This window comes from Typopeltis vanoorti, chromosome 6 (genome assembly GCF_054136105.1).
Source record: "Typopeltis vanoorti isolate ZY-2024b chromosome 6, IOZ_Tvanoo_1.0, whole genome shotgun sequence".
Taxonomy (NCBI): Eukaryota; Metazoa; Arthropoda; class Arachnida; order Uropygi; family Thelyphonidae; genus Typopeltis; species Typopeltis vanoorti.
This window is the reverse complement of record NC_143554.1, coordinates 24,821,241-24,844,814: the sequence shown is the minus strand read 5'-3', so window position 1 is coordinate 24,844,814 and position 23,574 is coordinate 24,821,241. Positions and strand designations below refer to the sequence as shown.

Genomic DNA, 23,574 nt, shown 5'->3' with positions numbered 1-23,574 from the left:
CAACAAACCAGTATGGATAGTAGCCATTAAAAGCTTAAAAATTTCTTAGAGTCATAAAGTTGGGGTTTGCCGGAAAACTAAGTGGGCTGAATGTGTGCCAACCAAATTCTTGGGATTTTTTTGCCACCATTATTGTTAAGATTAGGGTGATTAATCAAAATTTCACAGGCTTCTTTAAATTTCCGTTAATACCAGGTTTTTGTATGATGTAAAGAACAAGTACTTTTCCAATCAATTTGGTGTAGGGTGTTAAGAACATGATCTGAGAGGTCTGCTTCACCAAATTTGTTTAAATTTAATGTGTCGTTTGTGTTCTTTTTTTTATGGATAGGGATTGTATGTCCAGTTTCGCCAATATAAGGTAAGTTACAGGTGCAACAGAGGCAATAAACTCCAGGGTGTGCCAATGGAGGGGGGAGAGGATCCTTAGAGGAGTTGGATATGTTTTTTAAATTTTAAAGGGTGGTTTTAAGATTATAATGGTGTAGAATTCTATTCATTTTTTCTGATAACCCTTTAATGTATGGGATAGCTATGGTTTTACTGTAATCAATATTATTTTTCGATAAAGTTTTATGAAGAACTTTATTATGGTATTTATGCTATAGCCATTATTTATAAATGTATTGCTAATAATTTTTAATTCTTGTTTAAGAACTTGTTCATTAGAGCAAATTATTATAGCTCTGTTTTTGAGGGTGTTAATGACTCTTCGCAAAAAACTTGCTATGTGGCAAGCAAGAGGGAAAATAATTTTGGAAGGGAAACCTCTTGTGGAAAGCAAAAGATGTCATGGAGTTATTTAATAAGCACTTTATCAGTGCATAATATACTGCTGTAAATGATGCAATGCAACATTATAGAAAGGGAAGTAAACGATAGGGAAATCACAAGTTAAAGAGTCTGGTCTATCAAATGTTGATTGGGTTAGATGTTTTTAAGGCTGTATAGCAAATAATAAATAACATTATGCCATACATTTTTAATAAATGTACAAAACAGTAAGCTTATGCCCTTGACTTCATTATTTAATGAACATCTTGCAGTTGCAACTGATTAATGCTTTTGCTAATTTCATACATATTATTAGTTTAGTATTAGTGATCTTTGTTCCTGTTCTGTACAACTGTAGCACATAACACTGTAACATTAGTATATAACACAGTAATATAAACATTATATACTTGATTTAATCGTTTATCCAAGTGTAAGCAAACAAAGTTTGCACCTGAAATCTAATCAGGACTGGACAACTCATTATTATTATTATTACATCACACCTTTAGAGAGTCCAAAGACTCATCAAGGGAGGGCATCTATTCTACAACTCCTCGTCTCACTACTCCACCAACCTCCATCATCTACCAACAGCATCTACCACCGACTACCACCACTAGTACTTTCACAGACAATCACAAACATCCATGCCCACGGCGGCATTCGAACCTGCAGCCTTTTAGCTGGAGAGCGGATATGCTAACCAGTCGGCCAACCAGGCAAGCAAATATAATATATAGAAGCTAATGACTTTACATCACTTGCCTTAGTATCCCATAATGCAAAGCACATATCCTTATGGATATCTATAATGCTATGCACTATGGAAATGGTCACTACCCAGACTGGTTTCCCTGTTTATGTGCAGGGTTACCTCTCCAAAAATTCCTGAGATCTCTCAGATCACCCAACAATGAGCGATCTGAGTGATCATTTAACTGATCATTGGCTCTGCTCAGTGACAGGCTCCCCTACTACCAAGCAGAACCCTTCATATTCCATGGAAAAGCATCTGTCACGAGAACCCTAATACAAGCCACCTGAACAGATCCAAATCCCTGGATGCTCAAAAGCTCCCCAAAGTAAAAACCTTAAGAGAGCAAAAAACTCTGCTCCCCCGATTGAAGCTACCAACTAATTTTTAACCTTTATTGAGGTCTCATCACTGGGAGCCAGACAGATCTAGAGGTGATACTAAGGTTGAAGTAATGCAGAAGTCTATTTTCATATACAAGTAGCCAAAAGGTGTCACACCTTATTATTAAAATACTCTGGATTAAAGATAGTTGTTGGAAGTTTTTCCATTTGGGTATACTATAAATTAAAGATACCAAGAAATTATATACTTGGTTGAATACTTTATCCAAGTGTCAGCAAACAAAGTTTGCACCTGAAATATAATCAGCACTGGGGCAACTCGTATATAGATGCTAATGATTTACATCACTTGCCTTAGTATCTCATAATGCAAAGCACATATCCTTATGGGTATGTATATTATGTACAATAAAGGTCAAAACTGGTCTAGGTAGTGACCCTTCCCATAATGCATAGCATTATATACCCATAGCGATGTGCTTTGCATTATGGGATACTACAGCAAGTGATGTAAAGTCATTAGCTTCTGTATATGAGTCGCCCTAGTCCTGATTAGATTTCAGGTGCAAACTTTGTTTGCTTACACTTTGATAAAGGATTAAACCACGTATATGATTTCTTGGTATCTTTAATTTACTATAATATAAACAGTTATATAAACATTAAGGTTTCTAAGGAATGGAAAGAATGCAAAATAGTGTCACTCCATAAGCATGGTTCTAGGACAGATGCTTCCAATTATAGACCAGTCTGTATTTCTGCATCTGTATTCAAGAAATAATGGAAATTTTTGTTAGGAATAGGATACAAGATTGGAATGATAGGCATAGAATTCTTTCTGATGGTCAGCATTGGTTTTAAAGGATAGATGTTGTTTTAGCGATCTCTTGCATTTTATGATAAGATGAAAAATGTATTGGATAACGAAGATTCATATACATTGATGTTCTTAGACTTTGAAAAGATGTCTGACAGATAACTGATGGGTTGTTCACAACCAGCTCCAAACAAGTTGTTTGCAAACAACTCCACTATGGAAATTTATAAATAGATGGATTCGATTTTATGCATTCCTCTTTATCCAACCATTCTTGCAGAAGAAAAGCCAATTCTCACTCCCCTTTCTCACCACTTCCTTTTCAGCCTCCATGGCTCCATGGATGACCCCTTCTTCTATCATATGAAAAATCTCCCCATTATCAGTATACTTTGTACTTTATGACTAAGACTCTCTCTCTCTATATATATATATATGTCCATGCGGTTAGCCTAGTGGCTTTGCGCTTCACAACCATATGTCTGAGGAAGGAGTGTCCTAGGTTTGATTCCTGTTGATGACATGAGGACCTTAAGGATCTTCCTCAGCCATAACCAAGTTAGCCGGTCTTGGGCATGGACAGCAGAGTTTTTCATCCTGCAAGGAGGCAAACTGGACCCGTGAACACACAGGATACAGTCATAAATATGGCAAGAGGAGGCAACGGTAAACCACCCTGCGTTACTATCTCTCTAGTAATCAGCTGCAACCCTCTCAAAGAGAGGAAGCCACAGATCAGATCAGATATATGTATACTTCAGGAAATAGAAGAAGCTAGAGATTTAGGGGTGGTGGTAGACAGAGTTAAAATTTAGAGGACATATTGCTAAGGTTGCTAAGGTAGACCATAAGATTACTTGGCTATTGAAGAACACATTAACAAGTAGAGGTAAGAACATTATTATTCCTCTTTACAAGGCCTTGATATGGATTACTGTGCTCAAGTCTGGTCCCCTGGATTTATTGGGATGAGGAAGTGGTGGAGACGATTCAGAGGTGAGTGACTAGTATGGCGAGTGGCCTGTGGAATGCTCCCAGTCAGGATAGATTGAAGGTGTGTGGATTGTAGAAGTTGGTCATAGGAGAAAGAGAGGGGATATGATAGAAACATTTAAGTTGCTTAAAGGGTTTTATAAGATAGATGCAGGGAAAATGTTTCATCACTTGGCTTGAGGGATCAAAACAAGAGATCATCTCTGGAAGTTGAATAAAGATGTAGTTGGTAGGAGTGTGAGGACTAGAATTTTTGTTTGGAGAGTTGTGAATGAGTGAAATGGGTTGCCAGTCATTTGTGACTGCTTTGTCTGTAAATGGGTTCAAGAAGAGGTATGATAGATTGTGTCTCCCACGATGAGTCTTTGGACTCCATGGAGGTGTCTGTATAATAATAATAATTTAGACTATTACCTTCACATCAGTTGCCTGAATTTAATTTGTAAATGAAATAACTTTCTACAGCTAGCTCTGATCCAGATTATTTTAATAATATGCTGATACACCATTTTACTATTTCTATATATTGACACAAAAAATATTTGCAGAAAAAGTAACAACTTGGCAAAGAAATTTCTTAGGAATATTCTTGAATTCCAAGAACCATTGTTGCATGCATAATTCTGCAGTAACATTAGAAGAAAGTATGTGAGTTCTATTAAAAATTATGGTATTTGTTTTTATTCAATTTTTTCTGGAAACAATGAGGAGTAATTTTTTTTCCATTGTTATTCAACTCTTTATCATAGGTAGTGCATTTCACTTGAGAATATTGAGGAAATGTTCATTTCCAAAATAAATAAATTCTCTTTGAACTTTTTTTGAATTATGCTTTTAATTTCCTAATTTACTAACCATATTCTTTGTTATGCTCACATAAATTTTCAATTTCATTTTTTTTTTTAGTTTGCTAATAATACTACTAGATTTTAATTTTATACTATTTATTTATTCATACTTTGGGAGGCTGCAAGATGTTGTAAATAAATTCTTAATTTCATATAATTTCAACACTGAAATTAATTTTTTAGCTTTCAAATTGAATTATGAATTCAACACTTTAGGTTAACTCTTTCCCTACATGTTCTTTTATTTTTCTAATTATAATTACATTATATTACAGACAGCTGAAACAGTGGAAGCCATTGTGCAACAGCTTATGGAAAAGCAGAGAACAAAAACTGCAGTCCGGACCCATGAGTGTGCATGTGATACTACTTCTAAAGGAACAAATGCTGTTTCTGAGAATAAAAAGTGTAGTCATACTCTTCACCGCATCATTTCTCCAAAAACTCAGCAGCGAGGAGTGTTGGCTGCCAGTACATCAGGGAATTCTGGTTCTACTACAACTAAGGCTGTTGCTACTGCTGCACCAGTCATAGCAAGTAATCACTCAGGAGGAGGAGGAGGAGGTGCTAAGACTGAAGAAAATAGTGCCAAAAGGCCAAGCACTGTACCTAGTGTTGCTGTGGCCAGCTGTACTCGAAGAGCTGGAAGTGTAATTCTGGCACCATGCCGCCCATTGCTGCAGGATAGCAAACAAGGTGAGCTGACAACAAGTTCATCTAGTAGTGCAGCAGCTACAACCTCCCTTATTCTCAATCTTTCTCAGCTGCAGGGAGGTAGTGGTCTACTTATCTTAAATAGTGCTACCTCTGCTTCTGGAATGGGACTTGCATCAGCTTCAGTGACTCCTGTTACCTTTTTATGTGGACAGGAGACAAGCACAAATTCTACAAGAAATGTGTCTAATTCTCAAACTGTAGTGTCAGCCATGGATACTTCAGACTCATCTACTTCTCCTATTCGAAGAATTGGTGCTAATAAATCATCTTCTATAAAATCAGAAATAGACAAGAGTTTACAGAATGCTCTCAAAAGTGATGTAAATTTCTCAAATATACCTAGTCAAAAAGATCCTGATTTATGTGGTGTCATGGATGAACTTTCATCTGAACAGCGAGAACCAATTAGTCTGTTTGAGGATAATCTTGCAATGTCTCAGGAAGACATTCAAAAAACTCTATCAGCCAATTTACCTACACCTAAATACATTCTCCAGGATACAAATTCACCAATTTCTGTCAAAATGGAACCTAGTCACTCTGACACTGACCCAGTAGATCTTCATCCTATGGACTTCATTGATAATGACATTTCCACTCCTGATGAAGAGGTATTTAATCTTGACACTTTTGATATTTTAAGTGATCTTCCTAACTTAGATGATTTCAGTCCTGATTTAGCACCAAGCAGTGGAATGTCTAGTAGCAATTCATCAACTCCTGTCAGTAGTAGCTCACTTTCAGTTACCAAAGTTGGTCATCAGGGTCCACAAACAGCAATGGATTATAGAGAAGGTACTGCCAATATTACAGATTACTGTCCAGATTGGTGTTATACTGAGGTAAAGAATCTTTTAATGATCATTTGATTGCTATTTAATGTGCATTTTCATTCCAGTAAACCTCTTTGTGTATCAGCCATTTAATTTTTTTTATCTTGTAAAAAATAATAATTGAAGTAGCTCACTTGATATTTGACCTCTTATTATCCAACCATCTGGTATAGCATTTCAAGTAAGTTATTTTTGGCCTCCATGAAATCACAAGACATCATGTGAGGCTTGCTTATGATGAAGGTGAGGATTGAACATTAGTTCAGAAGCTCCAGCCACTTCCCTGCATTCCAAAAGATGTTAGGTCCCTAGAACAGGGTTTCTAGACCGTGTAAAAATACAAATAAAATAATATATATATATATATATTATTAGAATGTTGGTTTACTCAGTTTTTTATCATATTGTTAAATATTTAATGACTGAACTCCAAGTATTTTAAAATCGAAACTTGAATAGATCACACGACTAGTTTCGTCGAAAAGTCGACTTCATCAGGTGTAATGTAACAGCATAAAAATATATAAAAACAGAAAGACCATAAAGGCATTGCATTTCTAATACAACAGAACATGACAATGTAATTAAAGTTTAAATGGGAGACTGAGTTCTAGTTGAAGTGTTACATGTGTGTTTGTGAAATCACATGTGCACCAATAATGAATGGCAGAACTGTGAGAGTCTGGCAAACTGTAACTTAAAGTGTTCTTAAATAAGTTGCTATTCATGTGGGAGGCATCAAGAACTGTTTCTTTCGATTCCAGAATTCATCTCTCTCTACTTCATCATAACATCTGTGAACATAACTGGTAATTAATTTACGGAATTAAAAACGCGTATAAAGTATATTAATTAAAGATAACTTTAATGAATCACTTCTATATTCTGGCAATGTCACATTGCCATCTTCAGGAACATAAAGATATGGTATGTGCACTAAGGAACTAACAAAGCAAATGAGGAAGAAAGTAAGAAACTAATTTTGTTCCTAAATTCCTAATGGTGCCCTCTTGCAGGCTAATTTGGTAGTCTTGGCAGTTGGGCTGAAGTACTTTCTATGAGAACTTCAGCCCAACTGCCAAGACTACCAAATTAGCCCTCAAGAGGGCACCATTAGGACTTTAGGAACAAAATTAGTTTCTTACTTTCTTCCTCATTTGCTTTGTTAGTTCCTTAGTGCACATACCATATCTTTATGTTCCTGAAGATGGCAATATGACATTGCCGAAATATAGAAGTGTATACTTCATGACATCTCGTGCACATCGGCAAGAAAGGAATTCGAAAAAATACGTAGTCGGCACGTGAAAAAATACGAAAACCTGACAAAGACTTCTACTTCTGTACCCCAGCCACCACTTAACACAGTAGTCAACCTCTCGTCGGCAGTTTTAAAGCCTGAAGCACTCACCGCACTTTCACGTGGTCACAATTTCACCCTAGCTCCTAAAAGGATACCTGCTGAAGAAATTATGATCCAAATAGAGCGTGGAATTCGCAACCTGCCTAACCATATCGCCAACAACATGAGACTGGATGTAGTCGGTGTTCTCACTAAAGCCAAACCTCCAAAATCCAACTTATCCAAAAACAAATATACAGCCCTACAAGAATTAAAAAACAACAAAAAAATAGTAATCACCAAAGCTGATAAGGGAAGCGCCACTGTGGTACTCAATCAAAAAGACTACAAAGGTAAGCTAAATTCTTTAATACGAGACCGTACTACTTACCTCCCCATTGAATATAATCCGACCAGCTCTCAGATTAGAACTATCCACAGACTCCTTAAGAAAGTCACTTCTTGGCCTGTGGAAGTCACCAACAAACTTAAACCTTATAACTCTAGACCCCCCCGATTATATGGACTCCCAAAAATACATAAACAAAATGTGCCATTGCATCCCATAGTGGATGGCATTGATTCCCCCACATATAAATTAGTCAAACATTTAGCCAAAACGCTCACACACTACACTGGCAACACACCATCACACATAAAAAACTCAGCCCACTTTAAAGCCAGTATAGAAAACCTCACACTCCAACACACTGACATAATGGTCAGTTTGACGTCTCCTCCCTATTCACTAATGTCCCACTCAAAGAAACCCAGAGCTCATCCAAGCCAAGTTTCCTCCCGATATCTCAGCCCTATTTCAGTTCACAATGAACTCAGGCTATTTCGTTTGGCAAGGAAAGCTCTACAAACAGATAGAGGGGACAGCCATGGGTTCACCACTTTCCCCACCCTTGGCCAATTTCTTTTTGGAGACATTTGAAGAGAAAGCCTTAAACTCCGCCCCACAAAAACCCACTATTTGGCTTCGTTATGTGGATGATGTGTTTGCTATTTGGCCACATGGCTCAGACACACTCCACTCCTTCCTAACACACTTAAACAACCAACATCCCAGAGTCCAGTTCACCTTAGAAAAAGAGGAAAACAACACCCTCCCCTTCCTAGACACTTTAATCACCCGCCAGCTTGATGGATCTTTGGTTTTCTCTGTTTACAGAAAATCCACCCACACTGGCAGATACATTCACCAGCAATCCCCCCCCCCCTCACAACAATATGGGGTGATAAAAACACTATATAACAGGGCAAAATTAATCTGCTCAGATGACAAGGCCCTGACTATGGAACTAAACCACATCCTCAACACTTTCTTAGCCAATGGCTATAACCCCAAAAAAATCCAAAAAATACTAAAACCTGTAAACCACAACCCCCCCTCCCCCCCTCCACAATAAAGACTACACCAAGTCTATCACTATCCCCTACATCCAGGGGCACCTCTGAAAAAATAACTAATATCCTCAAAAAATATGATCTTACTTCCTGTTCCAGACCATATAAAAAGTTGGCATCCCTTATCCGCACTTCCACATTAATCAAAATAACAGCTGAAGTGAACACTTTTAGAATGACAGTACCACAGTTGATTATATCCAGTTTAACTATCATATAAAAGCACTACTATATAAATCTGCAAGATATAATTAAGCGGAGGAAAACTTTCCATAATACTATTCGAATACACTGCTATTGCTCTTTTCTATGCAGATAGTCCAGTCATGTAAATACTTCATGGGCAAATTTTGTTTATTTATGCTTGGATAAAGGATCAAATCAAGAATATAATTTCTCATCAAGTATAATATACTTTTTGTAACCAAACAGAAAAAAGTAAACTGTACTTGACAAAAAAATGTATTCTTGTTTTTATCCTTTATCTAAGGATAAGCAAACAAAACAAACAAAAACAGAAGTAACATCACGAGTAGGAACAGAACTAGGCTGTTCTAGTTCTTGAACTAGAACAGTCTTTCTCTAGGCAGAGGACTACTCAGCCTCTGAATACAGAGACTAACTTCACATTAGATTCCTTATTAAAGATCACAACCAGTCTTTGTAGTGATGCTTCCCATATTCCATGTTAACATATACATCTGAAAGAAAGGTCAATATTAAGGCAGTTTAATGGGTCACATGCCTCTGTATATAAGGCCTAGTTACAGAGGCGTGGCTAGAGGGGGGGCAGAGGGGGGGGTCTGCCCCGGGTGGCACTTTGAACATTTTTGAACTTTTGCAGTTAATTCAAAAATACAGTTTCGAGAACTCAGTTCCAACTATTGTAATACTACAGCGAATTTCCTCACAATTGCTGTAAGTGTTGCTAGTTGCAAGAGGAGTTTTTCTAAATCAAATTGATTAAGAATTACTTACATTGCTATGAAATGGACTTCGCCAATGTCATCGACGATTTTGCTAACAGAAAAGCAAGAAAAATAACATTTTAGAATGTTGAAATTAAAGTTTTACTTCAAAAATAAACATAGTGTTTTAATTTATTTCCCTATACATCATTTTGACTTTTTGTAGTATTTTTGGTGTGTATTGAGAGGGGGCGGCAAACCCAGAAGTGGCAAAAACTCTAGCTACACCACTGCCTAGTTATGAGGTTTTTGTCATTCCGACTGACATTGCAGTGTTGACATACAACAAGTTGGCTATTATTGACATGGATTAATTTTCTATAAGCACAGGGCTTTTGTGAATACTGACTTTAGTTTGACCCATAATTGTTCGTAGTTTAAAGGAAATAAAAAGGTTAATTTAGAATAGAAACTATGTCCTACAGCCTATTGGGTGCATAATGTGCTGAAACATGTACATTTTATCTCTTGCCCTTGATGATATATATATCTAACAGGAACATTATTTATTAAGAATAATAAAACCCTTTTAGTGCAATGGAAGTATAGTGTGGCAATAAAGAAATAAGAAACTTTTTTTTTTTAATTAATCACAGCCATGCAAAGGGTTCAGAAATTCAGAAATCTGTGAAACATTTTAAACATTCACCACTAATAAATTATGCAAAGATACTATTTTTATTACACAGAACTAAAGATAAACTGTGCTTTATTTTTTTTTTACATTCCTCAGAAATGTTCAATGTGTCCACCTTTGCTGATATGGCAGACATCAAGCCGTTAATCCATTTCATCCAATTTGCGCATGGAAGAAGGGTGTGTGCGAAATGTGACCTGAACGAGGAATTGATGAATGCGAATATGAAGTTGATGACAGAAAGTGCTAGTACCGATTGTGTTGCGAGTGCACGTTTGAAAGAGAAGGATGGTGAGGAGACAGGCGAAAAAATGTTAAAAAATCAGGAAAAAAGAAAAAGAGCGATTTGACAACCGTAACGGATGTTAAAAGGGATGAAAGTGAGGCGGAAAGAAACGAAATTGAGAGAACGAATGAAAGTAGAAATGGCGTGATGCAGAAATCGCAAGTAAAAAAAAATCGAAAGAATGAATGATAGCGAAAAAAGAATGACTGATGGCGAAAGTTGGACACATGTTGGAACGAAAGTACTGAACCAAAGAAAGATGAATGACAGTAAAAGTGAGAAGAATGATAGCGAAAGTTGGACGCATGTTAGTCTGAAACTACGGAAACAAAGAAAGATATGTGAGAGTGAAAGTTGGACGTATGTTGGACCGAAAGTACGGAAACAAAGAAGGATGAATGAGAGGGGAAGTGAGAAGAGGGGGTCGAGAGTTAGAAAGTTAGAAAGATTTAATGATAGAGTGAATGTGTCTCGTGGTTCGGAAGGTGAATTGGATTGGATGAAGCAAGAAATGACATCGATGCAGAATGAAATTAAAGAGAATTCAGATCAAAACTATTAAAATAAATCATGATGGCATGAAAGAGTTAACAAAAGATGAGCGAGTGGCGTTGTATGGTGGCTCCATTATTAAAGGTGTGCTAGAGGATAAAATGCACAAGGTATGTTTTCCAGGCAGTAAAATGAGTAGAGTGATTGAGGCATTGAATATGAGGCGGGAACGAGCAAAAGAGTTAATTGTATTAATTGGTACAAATGATTTGAGAGAGAACAAAAAGAGCATGTCAAAATGAATGTCAGGAGACTGCTTGGAAAGATAAAGGAGAATAGTGTGACAGGAAGGGTGGTCAGTGTGTTGCCTAGGTATGATTGTGGTGAAATGAGGTGGAGAGCAAGGATTATGAATGATATTCTGGCTGAAATGTGTGAGGAGATGGGAGTACAGTTTGTTAATGTGTGGAATGAGTTTGAGTGACGAAGTGAGCTGTATAGGAGCGATGGACTGCATTTGAGTGGTTATAGTGTGAGTCGCTTGGAGAGACTGCTGCTGGAAAGTGGAGAAGTGAATAGAGAGAATGAATCATATCGAGAGGGGAGTGATGTGGAAGAGCAGGAGAGTAAGACAGGAGAGATTGAAGGAGTGGAAATGAATGGGGAAGTGAGTGGTATGAGTATAGAAAATGAGAGAATGGGTGTGCCAGAGGAGCAGGGAAATGGGGAGGCTCACGGTGGACAGGGATACACAGCGTGAGAAAGGTGGATGCTCCAAGAGGAGATGAGAGCATGTGTAGGCAGGAAAGTAATGGGATGATCAGGGATCAAAAGGAAACAGATGGAATTGCAAAGGGTTCTAAAATGAAGAAGCAGAAAGGGAAATGGCCCCAGTCCAGCATGGAGAGATCACATCGAGTGAGTGGTATCAGTGGAACTAGCTGTAGATCCAGAAATGAGTTGTTGTGTTTGTATACCAATGCTAGAAGTATAAGAAACAAGGCGGATGAAATGGTTGCACTAATTGCGTCTGTGCACCCAGAGATTGTCGGAATAAGTGAGACATGGTTAGATGAGGATGACATCCTGACAGGAATAGAGATGGAAAGGTATGATGTGTTTTGTGAGGATAGAAGGGGTAAAAAGGGAGGGGGAGTGCTATTGATGATAGAGAAAGAGTTATGTCCATACAAAGTAGAGATGCAAGAGGGAAATGGGGCCAGTGGTTTTGAGGCAGTATGGTGTGAGATAGAGGTGAATAGAATCAAATACTTGGTGGGATGTTGTTATAGACCTGGTAATGTGGATGGTGGTGATACTGAAATGTATAGTCAAATAAGCCAAGCAAATAAGAAAAGGGTGATCATTATGGGTGATTTTAATTATGGCAATATAGACTGGAATGAAGAGATAGCAACTGGAAGTAAAGAAAATGAGTTTCTTGAGTTTTTGATGGATAACTACCTCAGACAGTATGTAACAGAGGGCACAAGAGGATTAAGGGTCTTGGATTTGGTCATCTCATCGGAGGATGTAATTATCAATGAAGTATCAAATCATCTACCAATTGGTGAAAGTGACCATGAGATGATTACTTGGGTGGTTGCCAGCAGTGCAAGGACCCTTGTGAAAAAAGGGTATATGTGGAACTACAAGGGGGGTGATTATGAAGAGCTCAGGAGACAGCTTGCAGGTGTAGCATGGAATGAGGAGTTAGCTGGAAAAGAGATCAATGCAGCTTGTTGGATTTTCAAAAAATATTTAGTGGATGCAATGTCTAAATGTATACCACGGGTGAGAAGGTTAAATAAGTTAGGTGTGAGATGGATGAACAAGAGATTAAGCATGCAATACAGAGAAAAAGGGCATTGTGGAGGCAGCATAATAGAAGTGGAAGTAACCTATTTCATGAGGTCTACAAAGACCAGGCAAGGAGGGTGACTTGGTTGGTGAGAGTAGCTAAAGAGAGGTATGAACAGCAGTTAGCTAATGAAGCTAAAAAGAATCCTAGGGAGTTCTTTCGATATGTAGCCAGCAAAAGAAAGAATGATTATGGAAGGATGATATTGATTGGAGGAAATGGTATAAAGACAGCTGTTGCAGAATGTGTGGTGGAGATACTTAATGAGCAGTTCATAAAGATCTTTCAATCTTGTGATTGTGACTTCATGGAGAGATTAAGAGCAGTTGATGATGGGGAGGAGAGACTGACTGTAAGTGAGCAAGAGGTGTTTGAGGAGTTGAGTAAACTAGATGTAAATAAGGCTGTGGGACTTGATAATATATCACTGCGTATTCTGAAGGAATGTGCCAGAGAGTTGACACCTGCCTTGACATATTTTTTTAATACGAGTCTTGCACTTGGTCAAGTCCCTAAAGAGTGGAAGGAGGGCAAGATTGTGCCACTTCATAAAGGAGGTGATCGAACTCAAGCATCAAACTATAGGCCTATCTGTGTGTCAGGTATTGTGGTTAAGTTGTTGGAGAAGCTTGTGAGAACTAGGATCCAGAGCTGGGTTGACAACAATGGTATAATCTTTGATGGACAGCATGGATTTGCTAAAGGGAGGTCGTGTTTTAGTAATCTACTTACTTATTACAATAAAGTGACTGCTTCCTTGGACAGAGGAGAAGGATATACAGTAATATACTAGGATTTCGCAAAAGCTTTTGATAGAGTACCTCATGATAAGTTGACAGTCAAACTTGAGCAGATGGGATTGGATATTAGATTAGTGCATTGGATTGGAGACTGGCTATCTGATAGGTATCAACAAGTTGTGTATGGGGATGCAATATCCAGGAAAAGGAAAGTCACCAGTGGAGTGCCTCAGGGATCTGTTTTAGGGCTATTACTATTTAACTTGTATATTAATGATATTGGCAAAGATTTGGATGGAGATATTCAGTTGTTTGCAGATGATGCAAAGTTGGGCCGAACCATAAAGATTAGTGAAGATGTTGTGTCCTTGCAAGAAGACTTGAATAAATTGTGTGATTGGGCAAGCAAATGGGGATGTGAGTTCAATGTTGCAAAATGTAAGGTTTTAAAATTTGGAAAACAAAGATGGGATGCAGAATTTATGCTTGGTGAGAATATATTGTTGGAAGTAGAGGAAATAAGAGATCTGGGAGTGATAGTGGATAAGGATCTAAAATTTAGGGGACACTTCGCCAAAATTGTTAAGACCACACAAAGACGTCTGGGAATGATGAGGAGGACACTGACGTGTAGAAGTAGGGAGATTCTTGTTCCATTGTATAAGGCTTTGATTAGGCCAAACATGGACTATTGTGCCCAGATTTGGTCACCTGGTTTTCAGAATGATGAGGAGATGTTGGAAAGGGTCCAAAGGCGAATGACTAAGGTAGTTTTTGACCTCTGGAATGTCGAGTATGAGGAAAGATTGAAAAGATGTAATTTGCAGAGTCTAGTGGAGAGAAGGAAGAGGGGAGATATATTAGAGACCTACAAGTTGGTAAGGGGTTGTTATAGGATCAATGGTGGAGAAGTTCTACAGAGAATAGTGGAAGATCAGGGGAGAACCAGAAGTCATCCCTGGAAACTGTATAAAGAGGGTGTGAGTAGGGGAGTGAGAGGCAGGTTTTTTTCGTGCAGGGTTGTGAATGATTGGAATGCCTTGCCTGAGAGTGTGGTGTCTGCAAGGAGTTTGAATGTGTTTAAGACCCGGTATGATGAGATGTGTGTGAGATGAAAGGACCTCCTAGATGAGTCTTTGACTCCATGAAGTCTTTTTCTTTTCTTTTAGGCATTTTTGGAAATTATGGAGACAACTGCCATGTTTGAATAAAAACTTTAGTTTACTATTACTAAAATTTTACAATTCGACGTTTCGACCTTTTTGTTAAGGTCATCTTCTGGAGCGTACAAATATACACAGGAAACAAGCTATACTACAATCATACTGGTTCGTTAAAGACACTGACTAACCGCTACCTCAATTGTTGGCCTGACCTCTGGTGGGAAAAAATGAAAAAAATTAAACAAGACCATGAGGTCTTGTTTAATAATAATAATAATAATGCTTGTGAGCATGTCACAGTCGATCAGTGTTGCAGCCACGGTGATACAGTTGGGAAGTTCTCTGAAATAAGGGGGCATAAATACAGTGTCTTTCACTAATCCCAATGAGAAAAATTCACAATCGGTTAAATCTGGTGACTAGGGCGGCCAGCGCATTAACCTCCTCTACTGGCCAATGTGTATGAGATAGCGACACAAATTGCACTTCTTATTATTCAATGGGTTTTAGAGCTTCGTATCCAGATTTAGTTCGACGTCTATAGACGTCGTGGCCGGTTGGGAGGTTAACACGTCATCATCTTGACCTTTGTGTCCTATCCAACATTGTGGCAAGTTTTTGTTGAGGAACCTTCACACTTCAGTGTGGTAATGAGCCACACTGACCTCTTGTTGATAGATGTAATCATCACTGTCTTCACTAAGATTTGGCATCAGCAAGTTCTCCAACATGTCCATGTATATCATCCTTGTGACAGTGGGCTCTGTGAAGAAAAATGGCCCATAAACCTTGAAAATTGTGCAAAATATATTTACCTCTGAATCTCACACATGCTGAATGACTGCATTGGAATTTTCGGTCCCCCAGATTCACACATCATACTGATTCACCTTCCCTCACACACATTAAAAGTTGCTTCGTCACTAAAGATGTGTAACTTATGAAACCATCAACTTCAAACCTCTCCTGTAAGTCCTTGCTGAAATGAAGATTCTCTTCTTTGTCATTAATGCTGAGTGCCTGATGCAGCTGAAGCTTCGGTCTGTTATGGAGAATTTGCCACTCTGTTGATTGAGAGAAACCAACTTCTAAACTTGCATGTGTAGTGGACTTCCGTGGGCTGTATTCTTAGACTTCTCTAACAGGATCCACAGTTTCTTCATTTGGCCCTGGACATCGCAGCCAAGGAGTGGTGCACAAGCAATCTTAATCCCAGAATTTTTCATACCACTTCTTGGTACTGTTGTACGTAGGTGGTTCCTTCTGGAATTCTGCTCAAAATTGTTTGCTGCACTGTCACAATGGACGCAATGGAATATATAGTTCTTGCATATTCTTACACACATGGTTTGCTGCCTCGCAGCAAACCACAGCAACTAGTGTGCGGGCAGTTTACTCGAACAAACTTGAAGACTGGCATTCTTTCAGCCTGAAACTTACAAATATCCATTGTGTAGTTTATTAGTGGTGAATGTTTAAAACATTTCACAGACTTCTGAATATCCATGTATGAGAGAGCAAGAAAAATTTAAATAAATCTAATTCTTACATTGTATTTGATAGGTAGTATGTAATGTTCTGTTCAGTCAGTCTAGTTCTGTTCCTAATTGGTATTGAAAGAATGTTATTAACACAACAAGACAGATAACCAGCATCGATAACAGCACAACAAAACACACTAGCCTACATTTAGATTTAACTTAAATCTTCAAAAATTACATATCCTTGGCTTTTTCCAGCCCTTTTCCACAACTTCATCCACCTATTTTGGGATAATTTTTTATTCCACAATCAGGTTAAAATTCTGTTCTGCACATCATAGTCCTTACCACTCCATAACAGCTAACTGTCCTGTCTCCATCCATCTATTTCCAGCTCTACTTGTAATGTCACTATCTATTTCTCCCTTCTCTTACAAAATTGAACCTACATAATTACTATTATTATTATTATTATTCAGGCCTCCATGGAGTCAAAAGACGCATCGCGGGAGATCCTTCCTAAGAAACACGAAGTCTATCAAGACTCATCATGGAAGGAAATGCAAATTCTATCATACCAGTCCATAAACTCATTGACCGTTCTCGCTCTCACCACTCTATCAGGCAATGCATTCCATGGTTAAACCACCCTCCATGCAAAGAAACCACTCCTCACCCTCTTGCTCACAGTTTCCTTTCATAACTTCCAGGGAGGGAAGTCATCACCTGTCATCACTCCTTCCTGCTATTCAACCAAGCGAAAGAACTCCCCAGTGTCAACCCTGTAACCACCTCTCAACAGTTTAAAAGTCTCATTCATATCACCTCTCCTTCTTCTATCCACCAAACTCTGTAGTCCACATTCCATCACCCGATCCTCATAACTATCATTGTACAGTTCTGAAACCATCTTTGTTATCCACCTTTGTACCCTTTCCACAGTTAATTTATCCCCTTCAAATTCTGGGGACCAAATCTGAGAACAATAGTCCAAGTATGGTCTGATCAGCGTCGTATACAAAGGAATGATAACTGTTTTATCTCTGCAGGTCAGTGTCCTCATTATTACAGCAATCCTCTGTGTTACCTTCACTACCTTTGCAATATGTCCCTTAAATTTCAGGTTTCTATCAATCATCAACCCCAGATCTCTTGTCTCCCCTATTTCCTCCAGCATAACTCCTCCCATAGAGTATGCAGTATCCCATCGATGTTTCTCAAACCTTAAGACCTTACATTTTGCTGCATTAAACTGATACCCTCATTCATTTACGATCTCTCTAGCTTATTCAAATCCTCTTGCAGGGCTGCAGCATCTGCACTATTACTAATAATCCTTCCCAGCTTCCTTTCATCTGCAAACAACTGAATATCCCCTTGCAATCCACTGACAATGTCATTGATATAAAGGTTAAACAATATAGGACCCAGTACTGAGCCCTGTGGGACCCCACTTGTAACCCTCTGCTTCCTTGAAGCTGCCACGTCATACACAACTCTCTGATACCTATTTTACAGCCAATCCTAAATTCAGTTGACCAATCTGACATCCAGACCCATGAGCTGCAACTTAAATATCACCTTATCATGTGGCACTCTGCCATATGCCTTCATTAAGTCTAAGAAAATGGCAGTATATGCCTTTCCCTCATCTAATGCTCTTTAAACTTTATCATAAAAGGCTAGCATATTGCTAAAACAAAAGCGTCCCTTCACAAAGCCATGTTGACTCTCACAGATAGCATTACCCTCATGTGCCCAATGCTGTATACAGTCCTTCACTACCTTCTCCAAGATCTTACTAACTACTGATGACACACAAACTGGTCTATAATTAGACCCTTCCAGTCTACTAACACCCTTATGCAATGACACTATCTTACCTTCCTTCCATTCCATGGGCACCTTTCCAGCAGCCAGACTTTCATTGAATAACCAGGTCAAAGGCACTGTCAGTTCCGTAGTACATTCTCTTAAAACTCGTGGTGAAATATTGCAGCAATCCTCTGTGTTATCTTCACCACCTTTCCAATATGTCCCTTGAATTTCAGATTCCTATCAATCATCAACCCGAGATCTCTTGTGTCCCCTACTTCCTCCAGTATAGCTCCTCCCATAGAGTATGCAGCATCCCATCGATGTGTCCCAAACCGCAAGACCTTACATTTTGCTGCATTAAACCAATATCCCATTTTATTTACCGATCTGTTTAGCTTATTCAAATCCTCTTGCAGGGCTACCACATCTGCACTATTACTAATAACCCTTCTTAGCTTCTCATCATCTGCAAATAACTGAATATCCCTTTGCAATCCACTGACAATGTCATTGATATAAAGGTTAAACAATATAGGTCCCAGATCTGAGCCCTGTGGGACTTCACTTGTAACCCTCTGTCTCCTTGAAACTGCTCCGCCATACACAACTCTGTGATACCCATCGGACAGCCAATCCTGAATCCATTTGACCAACCTGACATCCAGACCCATGTGCTGCAACTTAAATATCAGCTTATCATGTGGCACCCTCTCAAATTCCTTCGCTAAGTCCAAGAAAATGGCAGTATATGCCTTTCCCTCATCTACTGCTCTTGTAACTTTATTATAAAAGGCTACCATATTGCTAAAACAAGAGCACCCCCTTCAAAAATCCATGTTGGCTCTAACAGATAACATTACCCTCAACTTTCTAATGCTGTATACGGTTCCTCACTAATTTCTCCAAGATCTTAACAACTACTGATGATACACAAACTGGCCTATTATTAAACACTTCCAGTCTGCTATCACCCTTATGCAATGACACTATCTTACCTTCCTTTCATTCCCTGGCCACCTTTCCTGTAGCCAGAATGTCATTGAAAAGCCAGGTCAAAGGCGCTGTCAGTTTTTTTAGCACATTCTCTCAGAACTTGTAGTGAAATACCATCTAGTCCCGCTGATTTACTGACATCCAGAGTACTCATATTCAATATTTGGAACACACTCTCCTCCTGCACCTCTAAACCTTGAACCTACCCAATCCCTCTAGTATTAAAATTTACTCCTTCAGGATAAAATACTCCAATAAAGTGTTCATTGAACAATTCCACTATGTCCTCTACATCAGTCACTCTATTCCCATTTTTATCCCACAATGTCATTCTTCTACAGTCATTTCTCCTCCAACTGGCCACATGGCTAAAAAATTCCCCGAGGATTTTCTTCGGATCTTAGGGTGAATCTCTTCTCATATTCTAGTTTCACCTTCCTTACCATACTAGTCACTCTCCTGGCCCTGTGTCTTATATTCTTCATGCATCTTCTCTCACCTGTCTCCTTATATCTCTTCCATAGCCTCTTTTTTACATCCAGTTCCTGTTTAATATTGTTTGTCATCCACTTTACACCAAATTGTGTCCTCTTCTTCACTCGTGGAATACAGCTTACTATTGCTACTAACAAATATTCCTTCACAGTTTCCCCAAGCACTAATGATATCCCGTCCTTCCAATTCCTTTCTCCATTAAACTTCCCCAAGTTGACATCTAAGACTATTATAATCAACTGCCTTATAATTCCACATATGTTCCCATCTCTTTGATACTCCTGCATGTCTATTCATACTGATACTCCTGCATGTCTATTCATTCATCTTCCACGTCAAAACCATATGGTTACTCTCTCCAACTGGTAGGAGAGATGTCATCTCAGTTATTATCAAGCAACTATTACATGTTGCCTAAGACATTTGTCCCTCAAGAATTATAGAAATTCCGTTTCCTTATTGCTACATGCATATTCCTCTCTCCAATTTATACTACGGTAGTTAAAATCTCCCATAACAATCATTCTTCTTGCACTTGCCAAGCTCAACTGTCTAAACATATCCTGATCCACACCCTCTGTGCTATTTGGTCTATAGCAACACCCCACTAAATATCCTTTCTTACCCACTTCTACCTCACACCATATGCTTTCAAAATCATTAGTGTCACTACCTTCCAAAGCCTCCAGTCTTAGAGGACATAAGTCGTCACTTATCATAAGTAGTACTCCACCGTCACGCTTTCCCTTCCTATCCTGCCGAAAAATGCTGTACTCAGCTATTTCTATTCCTGTTATTATATCCTCTTCTGTCAACCACGTCTCAGTGAACCCAATAATCTTTGGCCAGGCTGATGCTATCAACGCCACCAATTCCTCTCCTTTATTCTGAATACTCCTGGCATTAGTATAAAGCATAAAAATGCCATTGTTTCTATACCCAGCATTATTCCCTCTAGACCCCACTGGCCTCATCATTACCTTATGTTGTCCCCTTTCTCCCAAGTACCCATTCCCACAAGAGTCCACCCCTGCTACCATCCACCCTGGGACACACCGACTCATTCAGAACAGCAATCTCTCCAGATGCCTACGTCCTTCCTCATTCAAACGAAAGCTGTCTCTTGCATACGATTCCTTTCTGTCCTCAAACACCTTTCAAGCATCCACATATTCCAATCCTCTCTGAGACATTCTAGCTATTATGTTATTCGATATTACTGCTTTTCTGCTGAGCCCATCACTATCATACCTAAGCAATCACGCACACTATCTTTTCTCTCTGTGTCTTCTTTCGTACTACCTCAAGCAAGAATTTCATATCTCTGGCTGCCCAATTTACATTACCACTCAAGTCATTTGTTCCTACCGTCACAATCATCTCATCCACCCTTTCACCCCTCTTAATTGCCATTGCCACATTTTCTATCATTCCTCCTGGCAAACACTCTTCACGCATCCTATCTTGAACACTATGGATCATTGAGTCCCCATACATTACACCTCTTACCACTCTTTTCCTTGATGGCTCAAGTGCATCCCTCACTCTCACTCTCCTCTAACACTTTCTCTCTGTGCTCCTCTACTTACCTTCCTCTATCCCTGGTTCCAGTGCTCCCTTGCATTCCTCTCATTCCCTCTCTCCTACTGTTTCCATTCTCTCCTCTTCTATCTTTCCCATAACTCGCTCTCATTCCCTCTTTTCCACTGTTCATATTCTATTCTCTCCTCATCTATCATCCCCATATCTCTCTCTCATTCCCTCTCTTCTACTGTTCCTATTCTCTCTTCTTCTATCATTCCCAAAACTCTCTCTCACTTCTTCTCTGATTCACCTTGCATTCGTTTCTTTCATTCGTCTAATCTCATTTTTCACACTTCTCATCTCGTTCCCTAGACATTCCACCTGCTCTTTCAGCTCATCTATCTCTCTCTCTCTGCAAGTCAGCCAAGTTATTTACCATTCATCCTCCCAATTGAGACCATCTCCTAAAACTTCACAATCATTCAACCTTTCCATACTCCCCACTTTCATTTTATTCATATTTCTCTCACCCTCTATCATACCACTCATCTCTTTACATGGAGAATCTTCTGTCTCTGACTCAACTAGGTCAGTTATAGTCATCTAACTTACCCAGTTCCTTCCATTGCCTGCATTTTGTGCATATATGTTTTTACCCCCGTCTCTCACCTGCCACATATACAACCACCGGGACGCATACATTCTGCAAGTCCTGCATGCTACAAAATCCTGTATGATATCACGCAAAATGGAGTCCTTAAATGGGGGAGGACTTGGAGATACACCATTTGCAATTTTAACTACCACTGCCGCCATTATTCCAAATAGTGTCGCTAATTAGTGTCACAACTAAATGCTAAATAAGTATAAGGAAGTATAACTATATAAGTAAAAGTACAAACAATTACAAACAAAACATTTAAGTATAGTAAATATAAATAAAATAAAACTGAATAATGAAAACTTGTGCTGTCTTCTTCTTGTCTTCCACCATTATGCATCCGATTCTGACCGGTTCTTCTCAGTAACCAAAATCAGCTTGGTAAGTCTAATTCAAGTGCCATCTATATTTCTTCCCTAAGAAGAGGGCTATATCATAAATTTGTCCTAGATCTAGTAATCCTTAACTTTTTTGGATTCCAACCTTTCCTTTCAAAATTTCAACTTATTCCTTCTCCTGACTGGTTGTCACTCAGTGTGACATCATTTGCCATGATGTCATCAAATATCAAATACCATGATACATTTATTGAAAGGGAGATGGTAAATCCCATTTTATTTTATAGCCGGGTATGAAACTCGGATCAAAATCCATCGAAGTCTTAGAGTTTCATGCCAAAAAAACTATCGGCGAGCCCAAGAGTAAGTAATCCCTTCGGTAGTACAACACTAGGGCAACTCCATGCAAAGGTGGAGCAAGATCCATCACTAACCCTAATATTCTCTCGTAATGTAAAACACAGCTCCTAAGATATGTATACTGTTTTACATTATGAGAAGAAGTCACTACCCAGACCGGTTTCAACCGTTTTTGAGGTCTCATCAGTGAGTAGGTAGACCTGGAATACCAAGGTTTTAAACGGGATTTACCATCTCCCTTTCAATAAACTTATGTAGCCGGTAAAACATAGTAATACCATGATACATTGTTTTATATATCACCAGGGGCAAACAAAAAGGGACTTAGTACTGATTCCTAATGTAATTAAACCAGCCAAATAGGAAACCCCTCTATTTCTCCACAAGCTCCTCTCACACTTGTTATAGTAAATATGTTGCTATAACAAATGCCTATAAAAAGAGCCTTACACATATATGTAATGGTGTTAACTAATTCTTGTCCTTACTATTAACCAACCAAATTATTTCTCTAAGGACTCTATTTTAGGTTTCCTCCATTTTAATGAAAACCATAAACAAATCTTTTTTTATTTTCTGAATTTTTTTTCAAATTTTTTTCTAAATAAATATTATCTGAACTGTATTGAGATAATATAGCTGAACTGCTTTGATGAGCTCTCAGATTCCCCCCCCCCCCCCCACACACACACTGGTTTCTTACCCAAAGGGATTTATACTGACCCCTTTGATCAGAAAGACATGGGTTTGATTCCCATCCCTGATGCAAGGCACCTCTTTCCCATATTCTTGTAGATCAACTCTTTCTCCATATATATATATATATATATATATATTATTATTATTATTATCAAATCTCGTTACATTTATTTTTACTGGAACCTTAATATTACAAGGTTTGTAAATAAAGCAGTTACAA

The 23,574-nt window shown here is 38.6% G+C and overlaps 1 protein-coding gene across 3 annotated transcripts in view; it reads left to right on the top strand.

Annotated features, from left to right (window-relative positions):
- LOC150105342 (calmodulin-binding transcription activator 1-like) overlaps positions 1–23,574 on the top strand; it is a 1,067,501-nt gene that overhangs the window by 698,595 nt on the left and 345,332 nt on the right. For all 3 annotated transcript variants that reach the window (XM_090394729.1, XM_090394728.1, XM_090394730.1), the window contains one exon: positions 4,809–6,092. In XM_090394729.1, coding sequence (XP_090250855.1) covers positions 4,809–6,092 — 1,284 coding nt within the window. The remainder of the gene's footprint in view (positions 1–4,808; positions 6,093–23,574) is intronic.